The 19,744-nt window shown below is 39.1% G+C and overlaps 1 protein-coding gene across 1 annotated transcript in view; it reads left to right on the forward strand.

Annotated features, from left to right (window-relative positions):
• The window catches only part of si:ch211-186j3.6 (neural-cadherin), a 445,044-nt gene that overhangs the window by 233,207 nt on the left and 192,093 nt on the right, over nucleotides 1–19,744 (forward strand). Inside the window, exons 6-7 of the mRNA XM_023953704.2 lie at nucleotides 9,060–9,309; nucleotides 14,686–14,828. Of these exons, the coding sequence (XP_023809472.1) occupies nucleotides 9,060–9,309; nucleotides 14,686–14,828 (393 nt within the window). The remainder of the gene's footprint in view (nucleotides 1–9,059; nucleotides 9,310–14,685; nucleotides 14,829–19,744) is intronic.

Consider the following 19,744-nt stretch of genomic DNA (forward strand, 5'->3'; position numbering starts at 1 on the left):
ATTTTTGTTTGTGATGATGCAGACAAGTTTGTTTGCCTTGATGTTGATGCTTGTAAATATATTTTTAATAAGAAACGAAAAAAAAATAAACCAAAGATGAGCCGTTTTTTTTTTTGTTTTTTTTTTATATAAATCCACTCTGCTTCCATGCGCAAGCATCTCTTTTAATCTCCAAAAAGTGTCTACTTTAATATAGTGTCTATATATAAGTATATAGTATAAGTACATACAGCTATAGTTAGCTAAAGTTTTTATTGTTAATTGGATGAAAAAAAAAAAGCATGAATTCCAATTCCAAGTATAACTTCTGCTTTGCTGTCAACTTAATTTTCCCCAACAACAATATTATTCCACCAAATTATTTACAGTAACATCATTTTTTTTTCCCACTAAACCTTTCATCTTTCCAAAGGAGCTGTCTTTTTTTTTAAACGGCATTTTTGACATCACATAAAAGAGCGTTTATCACGATCATTTAAAGTTTTTATCTCATCAATCTCACTTGGGAATTAGAATTTAGTGGGGCCAACATTTTTCTATTCAACGCCACATTCTGATCTGATAGAGAAAATCCAGACATAATTAAATTCTGCTGGTAATTTATGACACAAACTTAGAAGGAATTCCTGTAATACCTGCAGTGCTCCATGTCTGAGTGTTGGTATTAGCCCAGGCAGGAAGACTCTTCACTGTATTTTCACCCTGAAAAGCAGGATTATTCTTTCAAGACCAAAAGTGATGTGTAAAATGTAATTAACTGCTCACTTACAGAGCACAGGTCTGCTAACTGTTGGCAAAGAAGCCCTTTTATCCTGACAGACAGGCCATGGAAACACAAAAACGTACATGCGGCGTGTAAATTATTTATGACAGTCGTGACACCTCATTGGAAATGCTCATTAACTTTGACTTCAGGCAGAAAACTTGTAGGATAGATTCACATCTGCAACTGAAGCAGCTTTAACACTGCACGCTTGTCTTGCTGATGGGTATTATCATCATTGCTATCTCCTTCACATGCTGCCATTGTTACCAGGATAAAAAAAAACAAAATGAACTCGAATGAGTTTATGGTCTATTTTTATTTTTTGACTATGCTGGAAAACTGTTATTTTTCCTCCAGGGATGTTCAAGTGATAGATGAAGCTTCTTGGTGGATATCCTTTAAATGACAAGAGTCTGCCGTGAGAGGAATCCCATGTAGAGACGAAAACAAAGTTTTATTTCTGAATTCTATATAAAGTTAAATGTATCTATTAAATTGAAACACAGATTTGACTCCCTGATTAGCTTCAGCTGGTAGAGCTTGGTTTTCCTTTCCTAAACTTAAAAAAAATATGCTGATACATATCTTTAATAGCAAAGTCTAAAAGAACTGCTGAACTGGAATAAATAGTTATTGAACGACACTTAAGGGAGACATAAAAATGTGGACTAAAGCGCTTGCTTTTATAAAATAAATTAAAAACATAAATAAAAATGGGTGCACACAAAGGCACCATTTTTTCTATTTTTCATTTTTAAAAGCTGATGACAGCAAAAAAAAAGGTCCCAAACTTTTCTGCACTCTGTGGTTTATTTTAAATAACATTAAAGCATCAAGGGGTGTTTTAGGGTCCCCAGGCGTGACCTGACCCCTCCTGACCCTCCCTTATTGGCTGAGCGGTGGCTGCACCCCTCCCTCACTCTGCCCCAGCCACCGTGGTTTGAGCCGCACGCGGCAAATTCATGAAACAGCACTGCATTCAAAATGGTCACGTTTCTGGTGGTTTCATCTCCATAGCAACCATTTTTTGTTTTGGTCGGCTGGGAACGACGAACAGGTCTGTGTAGTTTTTAGAAGAACCTGCAAAAGTAAACTTTTGGATTTCCTTGGCAACAGAGGTTTTTAATTAACCACATTCATAATAAGCACACATTGTATGTTCTGCTGTTTTATTCAGCTGGAGCCCAAAATTCACATGCCACTGTACTGTTTTTTTTTTACAGTTTCTGGTTAAAAAAAATGTGCGAACAACAGAGGAACGGCACTTTTGCAAGCTCGCCACGCTAACACCATTCCAAATCTAAAACCAACATGTTTTCTCACGAAGCTTGAAAGCGAAAGATCAAAACTCTGTGTGTCTGTGAAACTTTGTAAAGATCCCTTGAACAAAAGTTTTCTTTTCTTATATTGTGGGAAAATGTAAAAATGCTCACACTTTGTGTCCTGTGGACATCCCATAATCATAGTCATTAAAACGTCTTTTAAATATTCCTTACATGTGTGTTTTGGTTTCATTGATGTTTTTAGGCCTCATAAAAGATTTTGGCTCCATTATTTTTCTTTTTTTTTTCTTTGATGGTTTCACTTGCTGTGATGTCATCATTTTTTGGCGGTGGGGTCATTCATTTGCGCCCTGTAGTAGGTGTGGGCACATTTTGGTGAGTTTGTGGCGGGGGGTGAAATTTTGTCTCACAGGGACAGATAGAAAAAGGAACTGAGAAAACGATCTGGTTCCTCAGTCCAGGACGGCTGCAGGACCGATTTAGTGAAGTCTGAGCTGCAGCTCTCCATGCAGCGAGTTAGCACTTTCCTACTCAGAACTTTAAAAAATATGGTTTGTGTTTCTGCTGCTGGATGCAGGCGACTCGTTGCTCTGATGAGCATCACCAGATCCTTTTTCAGACTTCCACATCAGTTCTCTGAACAGCTGTAGCAATGAGCCGCTGCTGCTGCAGCTTATCAATACTGATCAATCTTCTTTAATCATTTTAAGCCCCTAAGCTATGAGCCTCCAAGTTATTTTTTTTTTAATCAGCCCCAAAATAAACTCAGGATTTTTCAGTCTTTCTATATAATCATTAAATATAGATGTGATTTTTTTTCCTTTTTACATTAAAAAAAAATCATTTTCTTTTTCTTTTGCCACCCTAAGATTCCACCTTATTATTTTTCTTCAGATGCCCATGAGTGAGATAATGACAATTCTTTTTAACAAACTAATCTAAAAGGACTAATAAGTGATTGATAACTAGTTTAACCAGATCACTCAGCCTTGAGGGTTTGATGTATTCCCGTTAAAAATGAGATTTGGCTGTTTTTTCGTGAGTGAATCTGGAGGAGGAACAGGTTGAAGGGGGGAGAAGTGTGATGTGGAAAGCTCAGCAGGCCCTCAGCTTGCAGTCCTCCACAGGTGCAACGGGGAGGTGAGAAATTTCCCCCTCTTGTGCCGAGGTGCATGAGTGCGCACGTGTGTGCACGGCCGTGTACACTCGTCTGGTGTTCAGAAGGTTACAAAGTTTTTCTGTACAGACTTTACAGGCCAAATATATCAGTCAAGACGAGAACATAGATTTTGGCTTTGTTTTGTGTTAGAAATACATTTCAAAAGCTGTGCATTTTTAAAAACGACATTGAAAGTTTCAGTCAAATGAACGTGGGTTTGATCTGTGCGGCTTCTTTGAGTTTTTTGGATTGTCCGGGTCCGAGCTCCTTTCCAGTTCACATGATTCAGGAGTGGTTAAAATCTGAAACAACTGTGTCTCATCTACTTCACCTTTACGTTACTTTTGCATCTTGTACGTTTTCTACGACCTGTCAGCCACAGCATGCTTCTAAAAGAAGCAGTACAATTTCTCTCTAGGGGTTCACAGAACGGTCAGATATTTCATCCGGGTCACCTGGTTGTCCTAATTGATCTGATTGGCCATTAGCTGCATGGTGGCACAGCACTAACCAGCAGCAAGAAAAGCCCAGTTCAAATCCCAGCTGGGACCCCACTTTGTGGAGTGTGCACGTTCTCACGTGCATGTATGGGTTTTCTCTCCCACAGTCCAAAACATGCTTCATAGGTTTATTAGTGACTCTACATTGTTCCCAGGTAATCTGAGTGTGCATGGGTGTGATTGACAGATTGGCGACCTGGCCTGGGTGTAGCCTGCCTTCGCCCATGAGCAGCCAGGTTTGGCTCCGGTTTGGAAAATGGATGGATGGATGGAGGTTTACCTCTTGTATCCACCAGTAAGGGCAGTTTAAACAAACTAAACTTTAAAAAAGCAGGACCTTTCACTCCGGCATCTCTTTTTCACCTCAAAAACATATTTTTTTTCCAAAGAAACCAAACTTTTAACAAAGTACACATTTATTTACCCATTCATTAAATACATCAAAACAGATAATTATTATAAGTGTACATGGAAAAGAATTAGAAGTAAAGGGAAAAAAGGCTTTCAGCTTCATTTGCTTAATTTTGTGCTTGTAGCCTCGCTGTGGTTGAACGGTAACGCACCAGGCAAAAACCTTCCGTGCTCATGCTCAATTAGCCGTTAATGGAAGCAGTCAGTCAGCTCTGGCTTTGAGCACTGAAGACGGGATCAGACCAGAGAAAAGGTGATTTTATTTTTGTGGTTTTAAACCATAAACTGACTGTTTAGGAGGGAAAATGCTGAGATGATTTCAATACAGTAAAGATTTAAAGAGAAAAGAAAGAAAACGGTTACTAAGAGGCAGCTGTCGAAGGGAAATGACTCCAGTTATGCATCCGTTTCAAGGCTATAAATGACAAAAGCGTACATTTAGATATTTTCCAACTACAACCGACAAATAACGGTAAGAAGAACCGTAACGCCACAAAAGTTGCTTTGCTAAACAACTGCAAAAAAGGTATTAAGCTGTGAAAACATATACATGAAAAACTAGTCCAGTAAATGTCTAAAAAAACATAAACTGGTGCTTCAAAACTGAAAACTAAGAAAAGGACATTTAATCCAAATGGGCCATTCCTGTTCTTGATCTAGTAGTAGTCTGTCCTCATCCGTGAAAGGTTGACCCAAACCAAATCGGATCACTGAGCTCATCACCTATAAATAAAACTAACAGAAAGGAAGCAAAAGACGGTGGCCACTGCTGTTTTTTTCAGCAGGTGAAAAATGGCGAGATGCGGAGCAGCGAGGGGCGATGGTGCGCTTCAGGTCCAGGTATTTACTGCTAGGAAAGGAAAACAGATGTAAAGGAAAATATTTAAAGAAACACAAAAAATAAGCCAGGTTTTCAGCATTATTACTACGTCCTAAAACTGTCATCTTCTTTAGTGATTATTGGTAGAGAAAGTGTCATCATAGCACAGCATAAAGGCCCATGAACTCACTTTCTCCAACGTGGAGAGCTGACATAGAGATAAAGGAGTGCCAAACAAGCACTACAGTAAAAGTGGTGTCACAAATTATGCAATTTCAACATTTTTTGCAACGATTTGAATAAAAAAATACTCAGAAATCCAATTTCAATCTAAATTTTCTTTATAAAATTGCTACAAGAACATGTTAAATTCCCCCAAAACATCCATTTTTATCAGAGTGGGTCTTTAAGTACAAGAAAAAAGCAAATCTCAATTTCTTTCACAATTTTATGAGACAAAACACTAATTGATGACCAAATATTTTTTTGTATAGTAAATAGAAATAAACTCACACAAGCACAGATGATAATCCAAAAGTGTAGTAAGCAGAAATAAAAACCTTTAAATGTGATTTAGAAATATTGTAAATGAAACAAGTAAAGCAGTACAAATATGAAAACAAGAATGGATGAAGATGCAGGAGTTTACTTGGACCCAACACTTCAGAACAATGCGGAGTGAGAAAACGAGGTCAAAGCAGGTTGCCGTGGGTGGAGGAGAGTATCAGGCATAACAAGATTGAAAAAGAAAATGATGGGGATTGTGGTGAGAGCAGCTACTTACAGTTTAGAGAAGGCGAGAAAAGACGAATGACCGGAGCTGAAGATGTTGAAGCTCTCTTTGGATGTAAAAAGTGCAGACAGGATAGGAAACAAGAAGATCAGACTGGAGCTTGTCGGGAGGAGGCAGGAACACAAGAAGGGCTGACCCATCATGGTCAAGACGGTGCCACCAAAAAAAAATACATTAAGAAAGTTAACCACAAACAAGAATAACATCCAAAATTTAAATTTTTATTAACCTGCATCAGTCCATTTATCTTCTACTTGGAACGAATCTGTGCTGAACTCTGTGAACCTTGCTTTTGATTAACTGAGTGAATTCCTTTAATCGGCTTTTTGTTCACTTGACTTCCTTAAAACAGTTAATTTGCGGCTGTTTAGAGTTCCCCATGGCTTTATGACAATAACAAATTAGACTTTGTTAGTTGAAAGAAACAGTTTTTGGTTGTTTATTAAAGCCTACACATGTATTATTCATATGCATGTGTGTGTTTGCTTTGTGTGCACATACACACCAGCTAAATGCAATGTAAGGTAAATTGGAGAATTGAACGTTTGATGGGGAAATGTTCTTGTTAGTAAAAAATATGCTTATTCAAATCCCTGGTGGTCTTTTCAGTTTTAGCGATGCAATCAATTTGAGGCCAGCGAGTCCCGGCTGCATGGATTCCCGATGCGTGATGCTGGAAGAAGAAATATTTGAAAATGACTGTGTTTTCCAGCCTTGTTGTGTAGCCAGCAGTTACTTCCCCATTAAAGCACGCACTTACAGCAGCCGGAGCGTCGCTTCTTCCATCATCACTGAGGGATCTAAATATTCATGACCAAACACCTTTAAATCTGAGCAAAGCTCTCCTGTTAGCCTCTTAGCAACCTGGTGGCAGAAACTTGAATGTTTGAAAAATGATTGTCTATTTGGTGCTAAGAAAATCCATTTACTTTAGTAAAAACATGGATATGGTTTTAACAAAATACACTAGAAATTCAGTCATTTTATTTTTTAAATGTATTTAATTTTTTTAAGAATGGGCCTAATGTAAGGTAGTGCCTTAGCTGTGTGAATGTTTTTACATGACAGAATTTTATTATAAACTCATTAGAACTATCCATCCATTCACCCATCCATCCATCCATCCATCCATCCATCCATTAATTCATCCATCCATCCATCCATCCATCCATCCATCCATTCACCCATCCATCCATTCACCCATTAATTCATCTATCCATCCATTCAGCCATTAATTCATCCATCCATCCATTCATCCATCCATCCATCCATCCATCCATCCATCCATCCATCCATCCATCCATCCATCCATCCATCCATCCATCCACCCATCCACCCATCCACACATTAATTCATCCATCTATCCATCCATCCATTCACCCATCCGTCCGTCCGTCCGTCCATTAATTCATCCATCCATCCATCCATCCATCCATTCACCCATCCATCCATTCACCCATTAATTCATCTATCCATCCATTCAGCCATTAATTCATCCATCCATCCATCCATCCATCCATCCATCCATCCATCCATCCATCCACACATTAATTCATCTATCCATCCATTCAGCCATTAATTCATCCATCCATCCATCCATCCATTCACCCATCCATCCATTCACCCATTAATTCATCTATCCATCCATTCAGCCATTAATTCATCCATCCATCCATCCATCCATCCATCCATCCATCCATCCATCCACCCATCCATCCATCCACACATTAATTCATCCATCTATCCATCCATCCATTCACCCATCCATCTATCCATCCATCCATTCACCCATTAATTCATCTATCCATCCATTCAGCCATTAATTCACCCATCCATCCATCCATCCATCCATCCATCCATTCACCCATCCATCCATTCACCCATTAATTCATCTATCCATCCATTCAGCCATTAATTCATCCATCCATCCATTCATCCATCCATCCATCCATCCATCCATCCATCCATCCACCCATCCATCCATCCACACATTAATTCATCCATCCATCCATCCATCCATCCATCCATTCACCCATTAATTCATCTATCCATCCATTCAGCCATTAATTCACCCATCCATCCATTCACCCATTAATTCATCCATCCATCCATCCATCCATCCACACATTAATTCATCCATCTATCCATCCATCCATTCACCCATCCGTCCGTCCGTCCGCCCTTTGTCTTAACCCGCTGTATCCCCTTCAGATTCATGGGGTTTCCAGTCTGTTACGGGGCTACACAACCACTCAGACATGCACACCTAGGGATACTTTGGATTTACCAATTGACCCATGAAGCATGTTTTTTTAACTGTGGGAGAAAGCTGGGGTCCCTGGAGAAAACCCACATATGCAGGGGGGGGTACATGCAAACTCCACAAAGGAGAAAGGTCCCAGCCGGGATTCGAACCAAAGCCATCTTGCTGTGAGAGGAGACTGCCAACTACTGCGAATGTCTGAATAAGCTTTTATTTTTCCAACTTATTACACTAATTTTCCAAAAAGCTGGGAAGGGGGGAAATAAACCCAAACCGTTCATTGGTTTAACAATTTCTTGTTTTTTAGACATTTGTTTCTCATATATAAAGACCTGGCAGCCTTCTGCCATCAGGGAGAAGACTGCAAAGTCTCCAGGCTAGAACCAGCAGACAGTTTCCTCCATCAGGCGATAAGGAAACTCAACTTCCTCCCTGCCCTACCCCCTCTGCCCCCTCCACCCCCTGCTACAAACCTATACTGAAATTCTTTCACACCTGCTTCAGAACATCATCCTAACTAAAAACTGCCATCACCGACTCATCTACTTACTGTTCTTAGCACCGTTGTCACTGTAAACTGTCACGTTAACCCTCTCATTGCTCTTTTGCACTATTTAGATTGCGGTTATTCTTCTTATTATAATTGTTATTTTATTTTATTATGTTATAAGCTGCTTGAACTGTGGGGTGAGAGGAAAGTAATTTCATCTGTGCTGTATGTCTGTATGCAGGATATTTGACAATAAAGCGGACTTTGACTTTTTTGACCTTTGACTTTGACTTTAGCTGTGTTTATCCTAATGACCTCCACTTTAATTGTTTTTTGTGCAGGAAGTCTAGTCTAGACTGTAGTCAGTTGTCTTTTAATGGTGGTCAATGTCAAGGACTCTGATCTTGTAGAGCATGGCTGATTACAGAAGCAGTTCATCTCCATAAACCGTGGCAGAAAGAACCGGCTTAAAATGGTTAATGTTGCTCAGACACAACAGGATCTTTTAGGCTAATGCTGTTTTGTTTGAGCTTTTTTAACTTTTATTTCAATGTTTTTTTTCTCTCTTCTTCAGTGTCAGCCAATGACTGTGACTCTGAGGAGAATGCAGAGTTGACCTATTACACCCTGAGTCCAGATTTCACCATCTCCCCGCACGGCACCATCTTCCCCACGGGTCCTCTGGACTTCGAGAGACCCAATCATCTGTACGAGTTTGTTGTCATGGCTGTTGACAAGGGGGAGGTGCCACGTACAGGAACGACCACGGTACGGATAAGAATGGTCAACGTCAATGACGAGGCGCCTGAGTTTTCCCAACAAATGTAAGTGAGAGTAAAACTGAAGACATGTTTTCAGAGTGTAAAGGGTATACAGTCTCATCAGTAGAGACACAACTAGTTGTGTGAAATTTGTTCTCCCTCTTTGACCTATCCCCTGGGGGAGCGGTGGGCTGCAGATTACTCATGCTCAGGAACCATTTGGTGGTTAAACCTCCCGACCCCTTAATGCTAAGTGTCAAGCAGGAGATGCTTTGGGTCTCAATTTTAGAGTCTTTAGATTCCACCTAGGGCTGGGCGATAAAAGGATTATTAAATATATTGCGATATCGCTTTTTCTCCATAGAAGAAAAAGTCTATCGAAGTAGACTTTTATTTTGAAGGGATTTTCTTGTCTTTAGCAAGTAAATGTTTGAGGGTTAGTTTCTAACATCTTATGATGATGCAAAAAATTGTATATCTCACAAGACTAACCCCACCATGGATTAGAACTCACAACCTACCAGTCTCAGGGCAGTCACTCTTCTACTGAGTTAGTGTCTCAATGAACAGTTGCGCAATAAGGCTTCCTGTGTCATTGTCTTATCAACAAATGATGTTTGTTCTTTTGATCCATGCCTAAAACTAGCTACAAATTTGTGGCATTCCACTGCTAAAGCCCATAGATAATCTACTGATCAATACTGACTGGAGTTTAGGAGGTATAGTAGCTTTCTGAAAGCTGGAGAGTTGATGGTTTGATTGCTGGCTTTAAAAGTCAGTTTGTCCTTGAACAACAGGCTTTACTCCAGGTTCCCCTGATGCTTTCATCAGTGAAATACACATGGTGCTTTATGATTAATAGCAGCTCTAACTAAATCTGAAGACAATCACATGTCTATCATGGCCAAAGCAAATTTCCAGATCTGTTCCTAACTGGATTCTTTTTGACTCTATTTAAAACATCTTTAGATTTTCCAAGCATATGCAAGAGATGCCCCCACAGTAGTCTAAATAAAACACATGAGAAGACACTGAGAGGGCATCTTGTCAAGAGGGTCAAATGACAAGTCCTCAAATGACTGAATATCTCTCCTCATCCACAAGTGGATGTTCAATCAACGCGGGGACTTATTCTTCTGTAGTGTGGTCTGTCATTTCCTTCTTTTTTGTTGACCAGGATTTATGACATTATGAAGGAATGTTTTGAACAATTCAGTCTAAGAAACTGGATTTTGCAAGTAAATCCAGCAAATTCTCCAATCATTTGTACATGCACGATCTGTCCTTCAGATCAAACGCCCAACAACACTTGGACCACTGGTGTAAGGTATCTTCCCAACCCAGATTCAGACATTTTTGTCACGGTGAGGGGTTGGCTCGAGAGCCTGTAGGACCCAGATGCAGAGGCGGAGGCACGGAGTTCAGGGACTGGAGGGTTTAATTAAACAAAAGGCGCTGCAGAGCAGGAAATACAAAACAACAACTTACATTGGCGTGGCGAGGAACATGGAACAAGAGCGTGGCGAGGAACAGGATGACAAGAACACCAAGACGGAGCTAATGGACCAGCACAGGAGGAAGGCAGAGACAAGACTTAAATACAGACAGGGTAGACAAGACACAGGTGAACACGATCAGGGCAGATGGGGAACCAAAGGAAGTAAAACTCAAGAAACAAGACAAAACAGGAAACCTTTCAAAATAAAACAGGAAACAGAACCAAACAAGACAGAACAAGAACCAAGACGAAAAACAAGACACAACAAACTCAAAACATGACAATTTTGGCGATAAAGTGATCAGAAGCGCTAGCACCTCTAGCATAAATCTGAATTCTCATTAGGAGTTCTTCAGGACACGGAAATGTGATTTCACAAAGAGTAACAACCATATATCTCGAAGAGGAGCCAATTCTTTTCTGTTATTGTTAAAAATTTCAAATCAAGTAAAGAATTGGGCAATGCTCAAGTTAGAAACTGTCTATTGAAATCTTTTTCACAATTAGAAACTGGCACTGATCCGTCATCTGTAACTCTCAAATGTTTCTTGTTATTTTCTCGGTGCAGGAGGTTCACTTTCTTTTGTGGAACTTTGTGTTTCTGAATATTCTGTTGACGGCACAGACGGCTCTTCCTGCAACACCACACTTAGGTTGCTTTTTCTTGCAGAACATTTACTGTGCATTAAAACACTACAACATCAAGAGCTGATGCACAAAGAACGCTTCAGGAGAACTGTAATAGAACAGAGAGCGTCTCAGAATGTCCTAAAGCAGGCTGGGAAGTTTCTCTTTTGTTGGTTTTGTGTTGCTTTGGACAATCTCAATGTGACATATTATATTGGAAACTAATGATTTAGACATTTATTGGTAATTATTATTGGTATACCAGTCATATATGTGTTCCTGACGCATTACATTGCATCAAACATAGCAATCGTTTCTCTTTTTGCTACTTTGTTAATTCCAGGTTCTTAAAGTATCCTCAAAATCCATTTTAATGCCATGAAACAAAAAAAATGCCAAACTTCTGCTAAACAAATGCACAAACACAAAACATCTAAAGAGCAGATAACACAACCAAAGCTGCTTGTTAGATCTGGAGACAAAGCCCGGCTGTCTTGCAGGTTCACCCCTTACAGCTTCTTCCAAATTCAGTGTGGCAGCTGCTGTTAACACCCCCACCCGCCCCTCCGCACCGCTGTGCTGCCTGCATTCTTTTAATTGGTTGATTTTCTGGCAGAGAGCTGAGCAGATTGGTGAGTCAGGGCCAATCAAGCATGCCCACCAGCACCCTGAGCAGCCCCCGAGCCCCAGCTTCATGCGAGTGCCTGTGTGTTTGTGTTCTGTAATTGAGGAGGTCCTGTAGACCCGGGGAGTTGGTGTGGACACAAAAAAAGCAGTTATGAAGGTTCTTCTTCATGTCATGGACCCACTTTCCACATGCATGTTGTGCAGGGAGCAGGGGGGATGTGTGTGCAAGTGTGTGTGTGTGTGTAACCCACGGCAGCTCACACAGAATCAGTAATAATGCATGTCTTGCACTAAAACCACTTGGATGCTTGCATGTGGATGAACGTGTACACGAGGGCAGAAGTGAGAAATAGAGGTCCTGTTTGAAATATTTTGCTATCTGGGTTTGGGAGGACTAAACGAGTATCTTGAATCACAGGACAAGTTCAAAAAACAGAAGAACGAGCAAAGGAAGGAGAAGTCATTAAAAATGTCATTATCCAGGCTGAGATTGTGGCTCGTTTTTTATTGATTTGTGGGACTGGGAAGGCGCCATAATGAGAACCTGTGTGACTGTTTTGCCAGGTCAGGGTTGAAGTTTCCAGTCTCATGTTTTAGAAAAGTTTCCAACTGTTGATGTTTGCTTTCGACCATCACGTTTTCACAAATCCTCCTTTTTTAACGACAGCAAACCCTGTAATCATTGTTGGAACCACAACAGAACACACACACATCAGAATCTGAGGAGCAACTGCAGCCACAGTGACTTCATCTGTTCTCCATTCTTAAAGTTTGTCCAGAAAAACGAAAAAAGTAGCAAAAACAATTTTGATGACAAATGAGATGAGCCATTTCCCCTGTTTTCAAATTAAAAAAAGTTAGAATCAAATGTTTTTGACTGTGGCACTGTTTTTCTACTTTTTCCTTTTTTTCCCCAAAACAAAACTGTATTCGACCAAACTTCTGATTTTTACAGGACTGTGTTTAAATCAGTTTCAGAAAAAAAAATCAGAAAAAAATCAAATCTTGTAAAAACCCCAAAACTTGGCGAGGTGAACCCCGAAACTCATAACTTTTTTTTGTTTTTCAAAATGTGATTTTACTATAACAATAAAATAGCCATTGTGCATAAAAAAAAACTAGCTGTACTATTTCATAAAGTGGGATGTTATGAACAAACCAGCCTAATAGTACAATGTACTGACAATCATGACATTCTGACAATGTTTTTGTTCCTTGATGCTTTTTTTGTGTAATTGTTAATAATTATTCATAACTATCAATGCAATATGCATAAAATATTGTAATATTGGGGATGGGAATTAATTTGATTTTATACTTGATTTTATATTACTTTTTGTTTATCATGTTTAACAATTTTTTTATCCTTGAAAACAAACAAAAAAACAAATACAAAAAAAGTTCAATTTGTTGGTAGGACATTTAATTTACCATAATTACATACTTTAAATGGCAACATTTTGGAAATGTCATCTTATGGTAATTATTATTTAGTCCCACAGTAGATAAAAAAAGCAAGTAGTTGTGTCGTTGCCATTTGCTGAACCTCATCATGAATCCATTGGAAATTAGAGAATTTAATTGGAATAATAGTAAAAAGCTGCAGATTTTTTCTGTCTAAAATGACATATATTTTTTAAATCCGTTTACAGGGTTTGATGAATTACAGCTTTTCTATGTTTCTGTTCTCTTTGAGAACCTGGTAACTATAAGTTTTTCAACTAAGGATCATTTTGACAACAATTCCCAAAGTTGCTTATTTTCCTATAGCAGTAAATAAAATCCATCTACCTTGAAGTATATCAAACAATTTCAAACAACTTAAATTAGGAGCCAATCCTTTCACATTTATCCTAAAATGCTTGTACTCCAATGTGAGGGACATGTTTGAATGCGGAGACAATGATCCAGGAAAGCCGCAACGGATGTAATGTGTTATGGTAAAGCTTCTTTTCAGCAGAAAATTGCTGCAAACATGAGGTGTCATCTTTTTTTGTCAACTTGAGGTCAGCCTTTGAAGAGAAGGTTTTGCTTTCAAGAACATCAAGTCATTCATAGAGGTACATGCAAGGTCTGAGAGGAGTTCAAAGCTGAAGTTCAAAGTGTTACACAAAGTTATAAAGATAAAAAAGGAGGAATGCTTGACAGCTAATAAAAAATACAAGTCAAGGGAATCAGTTAGCTTGTGTGCACTTGGGAATTCACTGCCTTTGCATTATTTAGGGCAGTAATGCTGGAATATGATGCTAGTTTTTGCCACCATGAGCCTCGTCTTTTTTCCTATACCTTTACTTTGAAAATTATTCGTTGAGTTTCTTATCTGTTTGAAGATGTTGGATTTTGGGCTGTCAGAGGTGTTCTCCTGGCTTTCCATCTTAGCTTCCTGGTGCTTCACAGAACTGAATCAATGAGCTCCAAACTTTTCTTCCTAGCCCTACTCACAAAGGATCAGATTTTTTAAGTATATTTTACTTTTTCTTTTATAACTGTGGGTGAATAACATTATAAACTTTCCTATTGCTGGTAACCCTTTATGATTTCAATTGAAATGTTTCTTTATGAAAAATCTGCTGGACGTATCTGTAGGTCCACGTTGCCACATGTTTTTTAGTTGTTCCAGGTCGTTCTTTCTGCTCAGAGGTTTTGGTAAGCTGCTGATGGTGTTGTTGTTTGCATCTCTTTGCAAGATACCGGACCTTCGTCTCCGAGGATGCAGGTCCCAACACACTTGTTGCCACAGTTCTGGCAAAGGACCCAGATGGAGATGGGATCACTTATAAGATCACTTCGGGGAACGAAGAGGGCAACTTTGTCATTGACAACCAAAAAGGTACATTGTCCTTTTTACTGTCTTTCAAACCCATTCCATTCTAACCCTTCATTTGAAAAAAAAAAAACTGTACTTAAGTCATCTGTCTAATCTAGTCATCAAGAATGTAATGACTTTACATCGTTCTTATTTATTTTGACTTGTAAATGATCCGACAGAAGTAGATGTTTCATTTAGCGGGCTTCAGTCTGCACTTCAGCTTCTGTACCATTAATTTCTCACCAATATTTTTCTGATCAAAAGCTTTTTTTTTCATGAAAACGTTAACAATATTTTCCGTGAAACTCTCATTTGAACCAGGTGCCCTAAGTTTTTTTATTTTCTGGATTACTAGAAAAGTTTCTGTTCCCAATTCTTCCTGTGAAAGGGTATTTTATTTTTGTTTTTCTTTTGTTTTTTTATAGTAGCATTTTGTAGTACCTTCCTGATATAGCAGAACCTCAGGTTCCTATTATTGTAGTCTTATCTGTCTTTTCCAGATGGGCACAAAAATATCTTCAGAGGCTTTCTTTCCTTTGGTTATTTTTACCTCACTTTAGTCTGTCTGTTCCACGAGCGCTGCAAACGTGTCAGAGTTCTGCACTTTGTCAAACATGACCCCGATACTCTTAAGAAAATAGCTTCAGGGTTTCAAAGTTTTGTGTGGATAAGGATAGCTGGTGCTTTTCGGGTGACTTTACTCTCTACCTTTCGTCTTTCTTTAAGACAGTTCATAAGGGATCCATCAGACCTGATAGGTAATTTCTGAAAGATCTTACAAATATTGGCATAATTGTAAAAACTGCTTGGTGTTTGTCATAAAGTACTCTATGAACCTTTTGGCCTCATCGTAGACCTCTGTAGAAGCCAAGTCACACAGCCGCTACTTACACTTTGCCTGGATACAAATTGTTCATACGTGAATGTACGTGGAAAAAGTGAGAAAAGTTGTGGTGTTGTGTGTTAAAACCACAAAAGAAGTTTGAGAAAACCACGAAAAGAACCCGTAAATCTATAGAACATTAACCGTGCATGATTATTGTGCTGTCGAAACGCAATTCATTGGTGATACTTGCATAAGATCTATGTCATAATTGCGTAAAAATACGTAAAATAAATGTAAACTGAGAAAAACACTTAAATGTAATAAACACTCTTGATTTACATATATAAACCACGTATCATGGGGGACCGTGTTGCAGTGGTAGAGTGGTTGAAAAATGATCAAAAGATTGCCCACCCATTTGTGAAAGTGTCCTTGGGCAAGACACTAAACCCCAAATTGCCTCTGGTGGTTTTCTGGTGGTGCCTGGAGAAAATCCATGCATGCCCAAGGAGCACATGCAAACTCCACAAAAAAAAGGGTCCAGAGCCATAGTTTCCTCCCCTAACCATTACACTACCTGGCTTGAACTGATCTTCTGCAAAAATCAGGTCAATAGAAATCTGGAAAAACAAAAAATTGGGGAAAACCCTATTTAAAAAAAGTTTGTACAAGGAGTTCAGCAGATTCCAAACAAGTAACAGGATGTTGAAAACAGATCCATAAACATATATCCTACATATGATATGAAACAAAACTACTAGTTCCACCATATGTTTAACGATTTTAGCAGCATTCTACAATCAGAGGATTTTGAAGTCCCAAAGTCACAATGAAAGATACTTTCAAGCCAGCGGATAGACGTGGTGATGACTGACAATGAATATGATGTGTGTTGTCAGTTGACAGACGTCAAAAAAAGGCAGTGATGAAGAATCCCATCAACACGTCCAAGTCTATGGATTGAATTAGATCAGAAAGTCCTTATCATTGTCTGGGCTTTCTTTGGTTTGCAGCAGGAGTAGACAGAGACCATGCGCTAAAATGAGAAACAAGTGAAGCTTGAAAACTCTAAAAAAAAGACTAAAATACTAAAGAAAGAGAAATGGAAATGCTATCTACTCACAATTTATTTGGGCCATGTATAAATTGTGATATTTCTTTTCATCCTAAACATCACTGTCACCATGCATTGCTTTCAAGACACCTATAAAGATGATTAATTTTAAATAAATGCATGTGACCACCAGTGAGTCATACAGAGGCACGGTTGTACAAAGGGTCTGTAGATCTTCCTTCTGCACTAAAATGGGTGAAGCAGTCCGTAACACCATAATACCTGTACTATGATCCAATACCTAGTTTCAAAGAGTTCAATATCTGGTCATTAAAAGTATTTTATGATTCTTATAATGGAAGGTGAGGACACTGGATTCTCGCCCCCACGTTTATCTGCTGCTGCTGCTGCTGCTGCTGAAAATCGTTTTCTGCCTCGGCTCTCCTTTTGTTATTGGTGACCCTGCTCCGCCTCATTTTAAATGTCTGACAATCATTCAGGTGATTGTTTTTTTTTCCCTTTTGGCAGGCGCAGCAATGCGGGCTCTTGCTTTCCATGTTAATTTGTCTGTAACTCAACCTGAGAATACACATTGTGTCTCTGAAATTTAAGGCTCCCATTAGAATCTCAGCAGTTCAGTCGATGTGATGATCATGTTCATTCTAATAAAACTCATAAATACCACCCGGGGGGAGGGAAGTATTTACTGACAGCTGAGGAAAAATGCGGGTGCCATTAAAATATATCAGCCATTCATTTTGTTCTTCTTATTTTTTGGTTCTTTGCAGGTGACTGTTTCATAGATTGAAAATAAATGGCTTTGTTTTCTGCCTTAGCGTTTTTCAGCAGTGATGAGATTTTGAATTTCCACTTTTATATGAACTAATTTCTTTATAGACCCACTGTGATGAAAATGGTGTTTTTAACATGTTCTTGTGGCATTTTTGTGATGATGGAGGATATATAAAGACATTTTATCTTAAAATTGCATTTCTGAGGTTGAACCGTTGCGAATCTGGAGCACGCAAAAAAAAAAGAAAACACTGAAACACTGAAAATCAAATTTGTGATGTAGAGGCTAGGTGGGCCACATGCTCCCTGCTCCTCAACATTCTGATGAATCCACTTGCAGACAAACAGATCCATGAACGTCTTTGTTTTCCTCGTCTGAGCTGGAATCTGGATCTAAACTGTACAGCTGGATCACTCCAATATTGCTCGCCATTTTTGTAGCCCCACTAATGTTATGTCGGGGTTGTGAGGGGCTGTTAGCTAGTGGTAGAGCATGTAAACCGAGAACTCTCAGCAAGAGGGATGGGAGGGGTGCGGGGTTGCTGTACGCCAACAACGGTAGCCCACATCTCAGAGGTGAATTTCTAATGAACTCCTGCTGCTCTGTAATAATAGTGTCCTAAAAAACAACACAGGTTTTTATTTTTTTTATTTTGGCTAAAAAAACAAACAAAGCACATACTAATAATTAAAAGATTACCAGGAATGCTTTGAAAATAGATCAGAAGAGGATCAGAGTGGGACTTTAAGACACATTTCCACCCTGTTTCACCACATTTCTGCAAAGATGCAGACAGTTGGAAGCACATCCTCCATCCCTTCTCTCTCTCCCGTCCAATCCCCCAGTCCGTTTTGTCTCTCATCCACACCTTGTTCTGTTTTTGTTTTTTTCCTTCGTTCTGCCTGCGGCTACCTTTATGTGAAGTGACGGCTGCACACTGACCCCTATGGAGGCACCGTCTCCAGTCCCAATAAGGGATGATATTTGCTGGCCTTCTCAGCTTTTCCCTTATAAAGAAATCAAGCTGAGTTGAATTCCCAGGGAATTGATTGCATTTTTTTTTACATACGTTTGTGTGTAAAAAAGGAGACTTTGGGCTCCTATTCTGTCAAATTCATGCTGCACCGATTCATATTATATTCAGATAAAATGATCTACCAAGAAAAAAGAACCTAGACCTGTAACTAATACAAAGCTGTTATTACAGACCCAGTCTCATCGCCATTACATTGGACCTACACTTATGTGCTCCACATTTCAAAGGCAAACATGTTTCGTTTTCTTATCTGTACATATAAGAGCATAAAAGCCTCTTAATACAACCCGAAACACATTCGCATGCAGCCTTAACCTATGCTGCAGGGACACATGTTTCATAGATTGGAACGGACACCGCATGCTGAATGCTTTGTTCTTGGAATGTCCTGAAACCTTTTCCATGTCCCATTTTCAGCCACTTACCAAGGATGCGTTGCTCTCATCTCAGGCTTTTAGGCTCTATCAGATGTTTATGCCTACCACAGGATGATTCTCCCTACATGTTACATAGAGAGCAGGCCATGGCCTCTCTCTGTGTCTGCCAGCTGGCTTTACTGAACTGGGCATATTTATCTGGCCTTCTGTCTCAATTCATTAGGCACAAGTGCACTCCACAGAAATGCTGGAACAGTGTGGGTGGGCAGAAACAAAAATTGGATTGATGCTGCACTAATAATGTATATCTGGCAGGATTTTTAATTGTGGTGAATTATTTTGGAGTTCTGTATTCTTTTAAAGCAGTCATCCAGATCAAGTACTGAACCCTGCTGTTCCTGTTGAACATCACCTACTCGAATTTCTAATACTACACCTTCAAAACTACCATAAAGTTTACAACATCAACGACGTGTTACAAAAAACACTAAACAACCCTTAACATTTGGTGATACTGTTTTTTGATTGATATATTGATATGTTGTGTAGTTTTTATAAGGTGTTGCCAATATTTCCTACCCATAAAAAGAGGGAAAAACATTTAAGTTCTCTGTTGGTTCGCAGTTGAGTGACCAATCAGTGTCCAGACTTCACTTCATTGCTAACCACTGGAGGAATCGCTCTGACATAAAAATCAAGGTCTAAAAAGAATTCGATTGAGTTTTCTAACTTCCTTGCCAGTGGAAATACACATGCCAAGCTCCATCAGATAAATTGGTCCTTTAAGTTGTAGTTTTGATGAAATTTGCATTTAAATTAAAAGGCGATTTATCTTTTTTGACCAGTTTTAT

This window comes from Oryzias latipes, chromosome 3, assembly GCF_053564925.1.
Source record: "Oryzias latipes strain Hd-rR chromosome 3, Olatipes_Hd-rR_3.1".
Classification (NCBI taxonomy): domain Eukaryota; kingdom Metazoa; phylum Chordata; class Actinopteri; order Beloniformes; family Adrianichthyidae; genus Oryzias; species Oryzias latipes.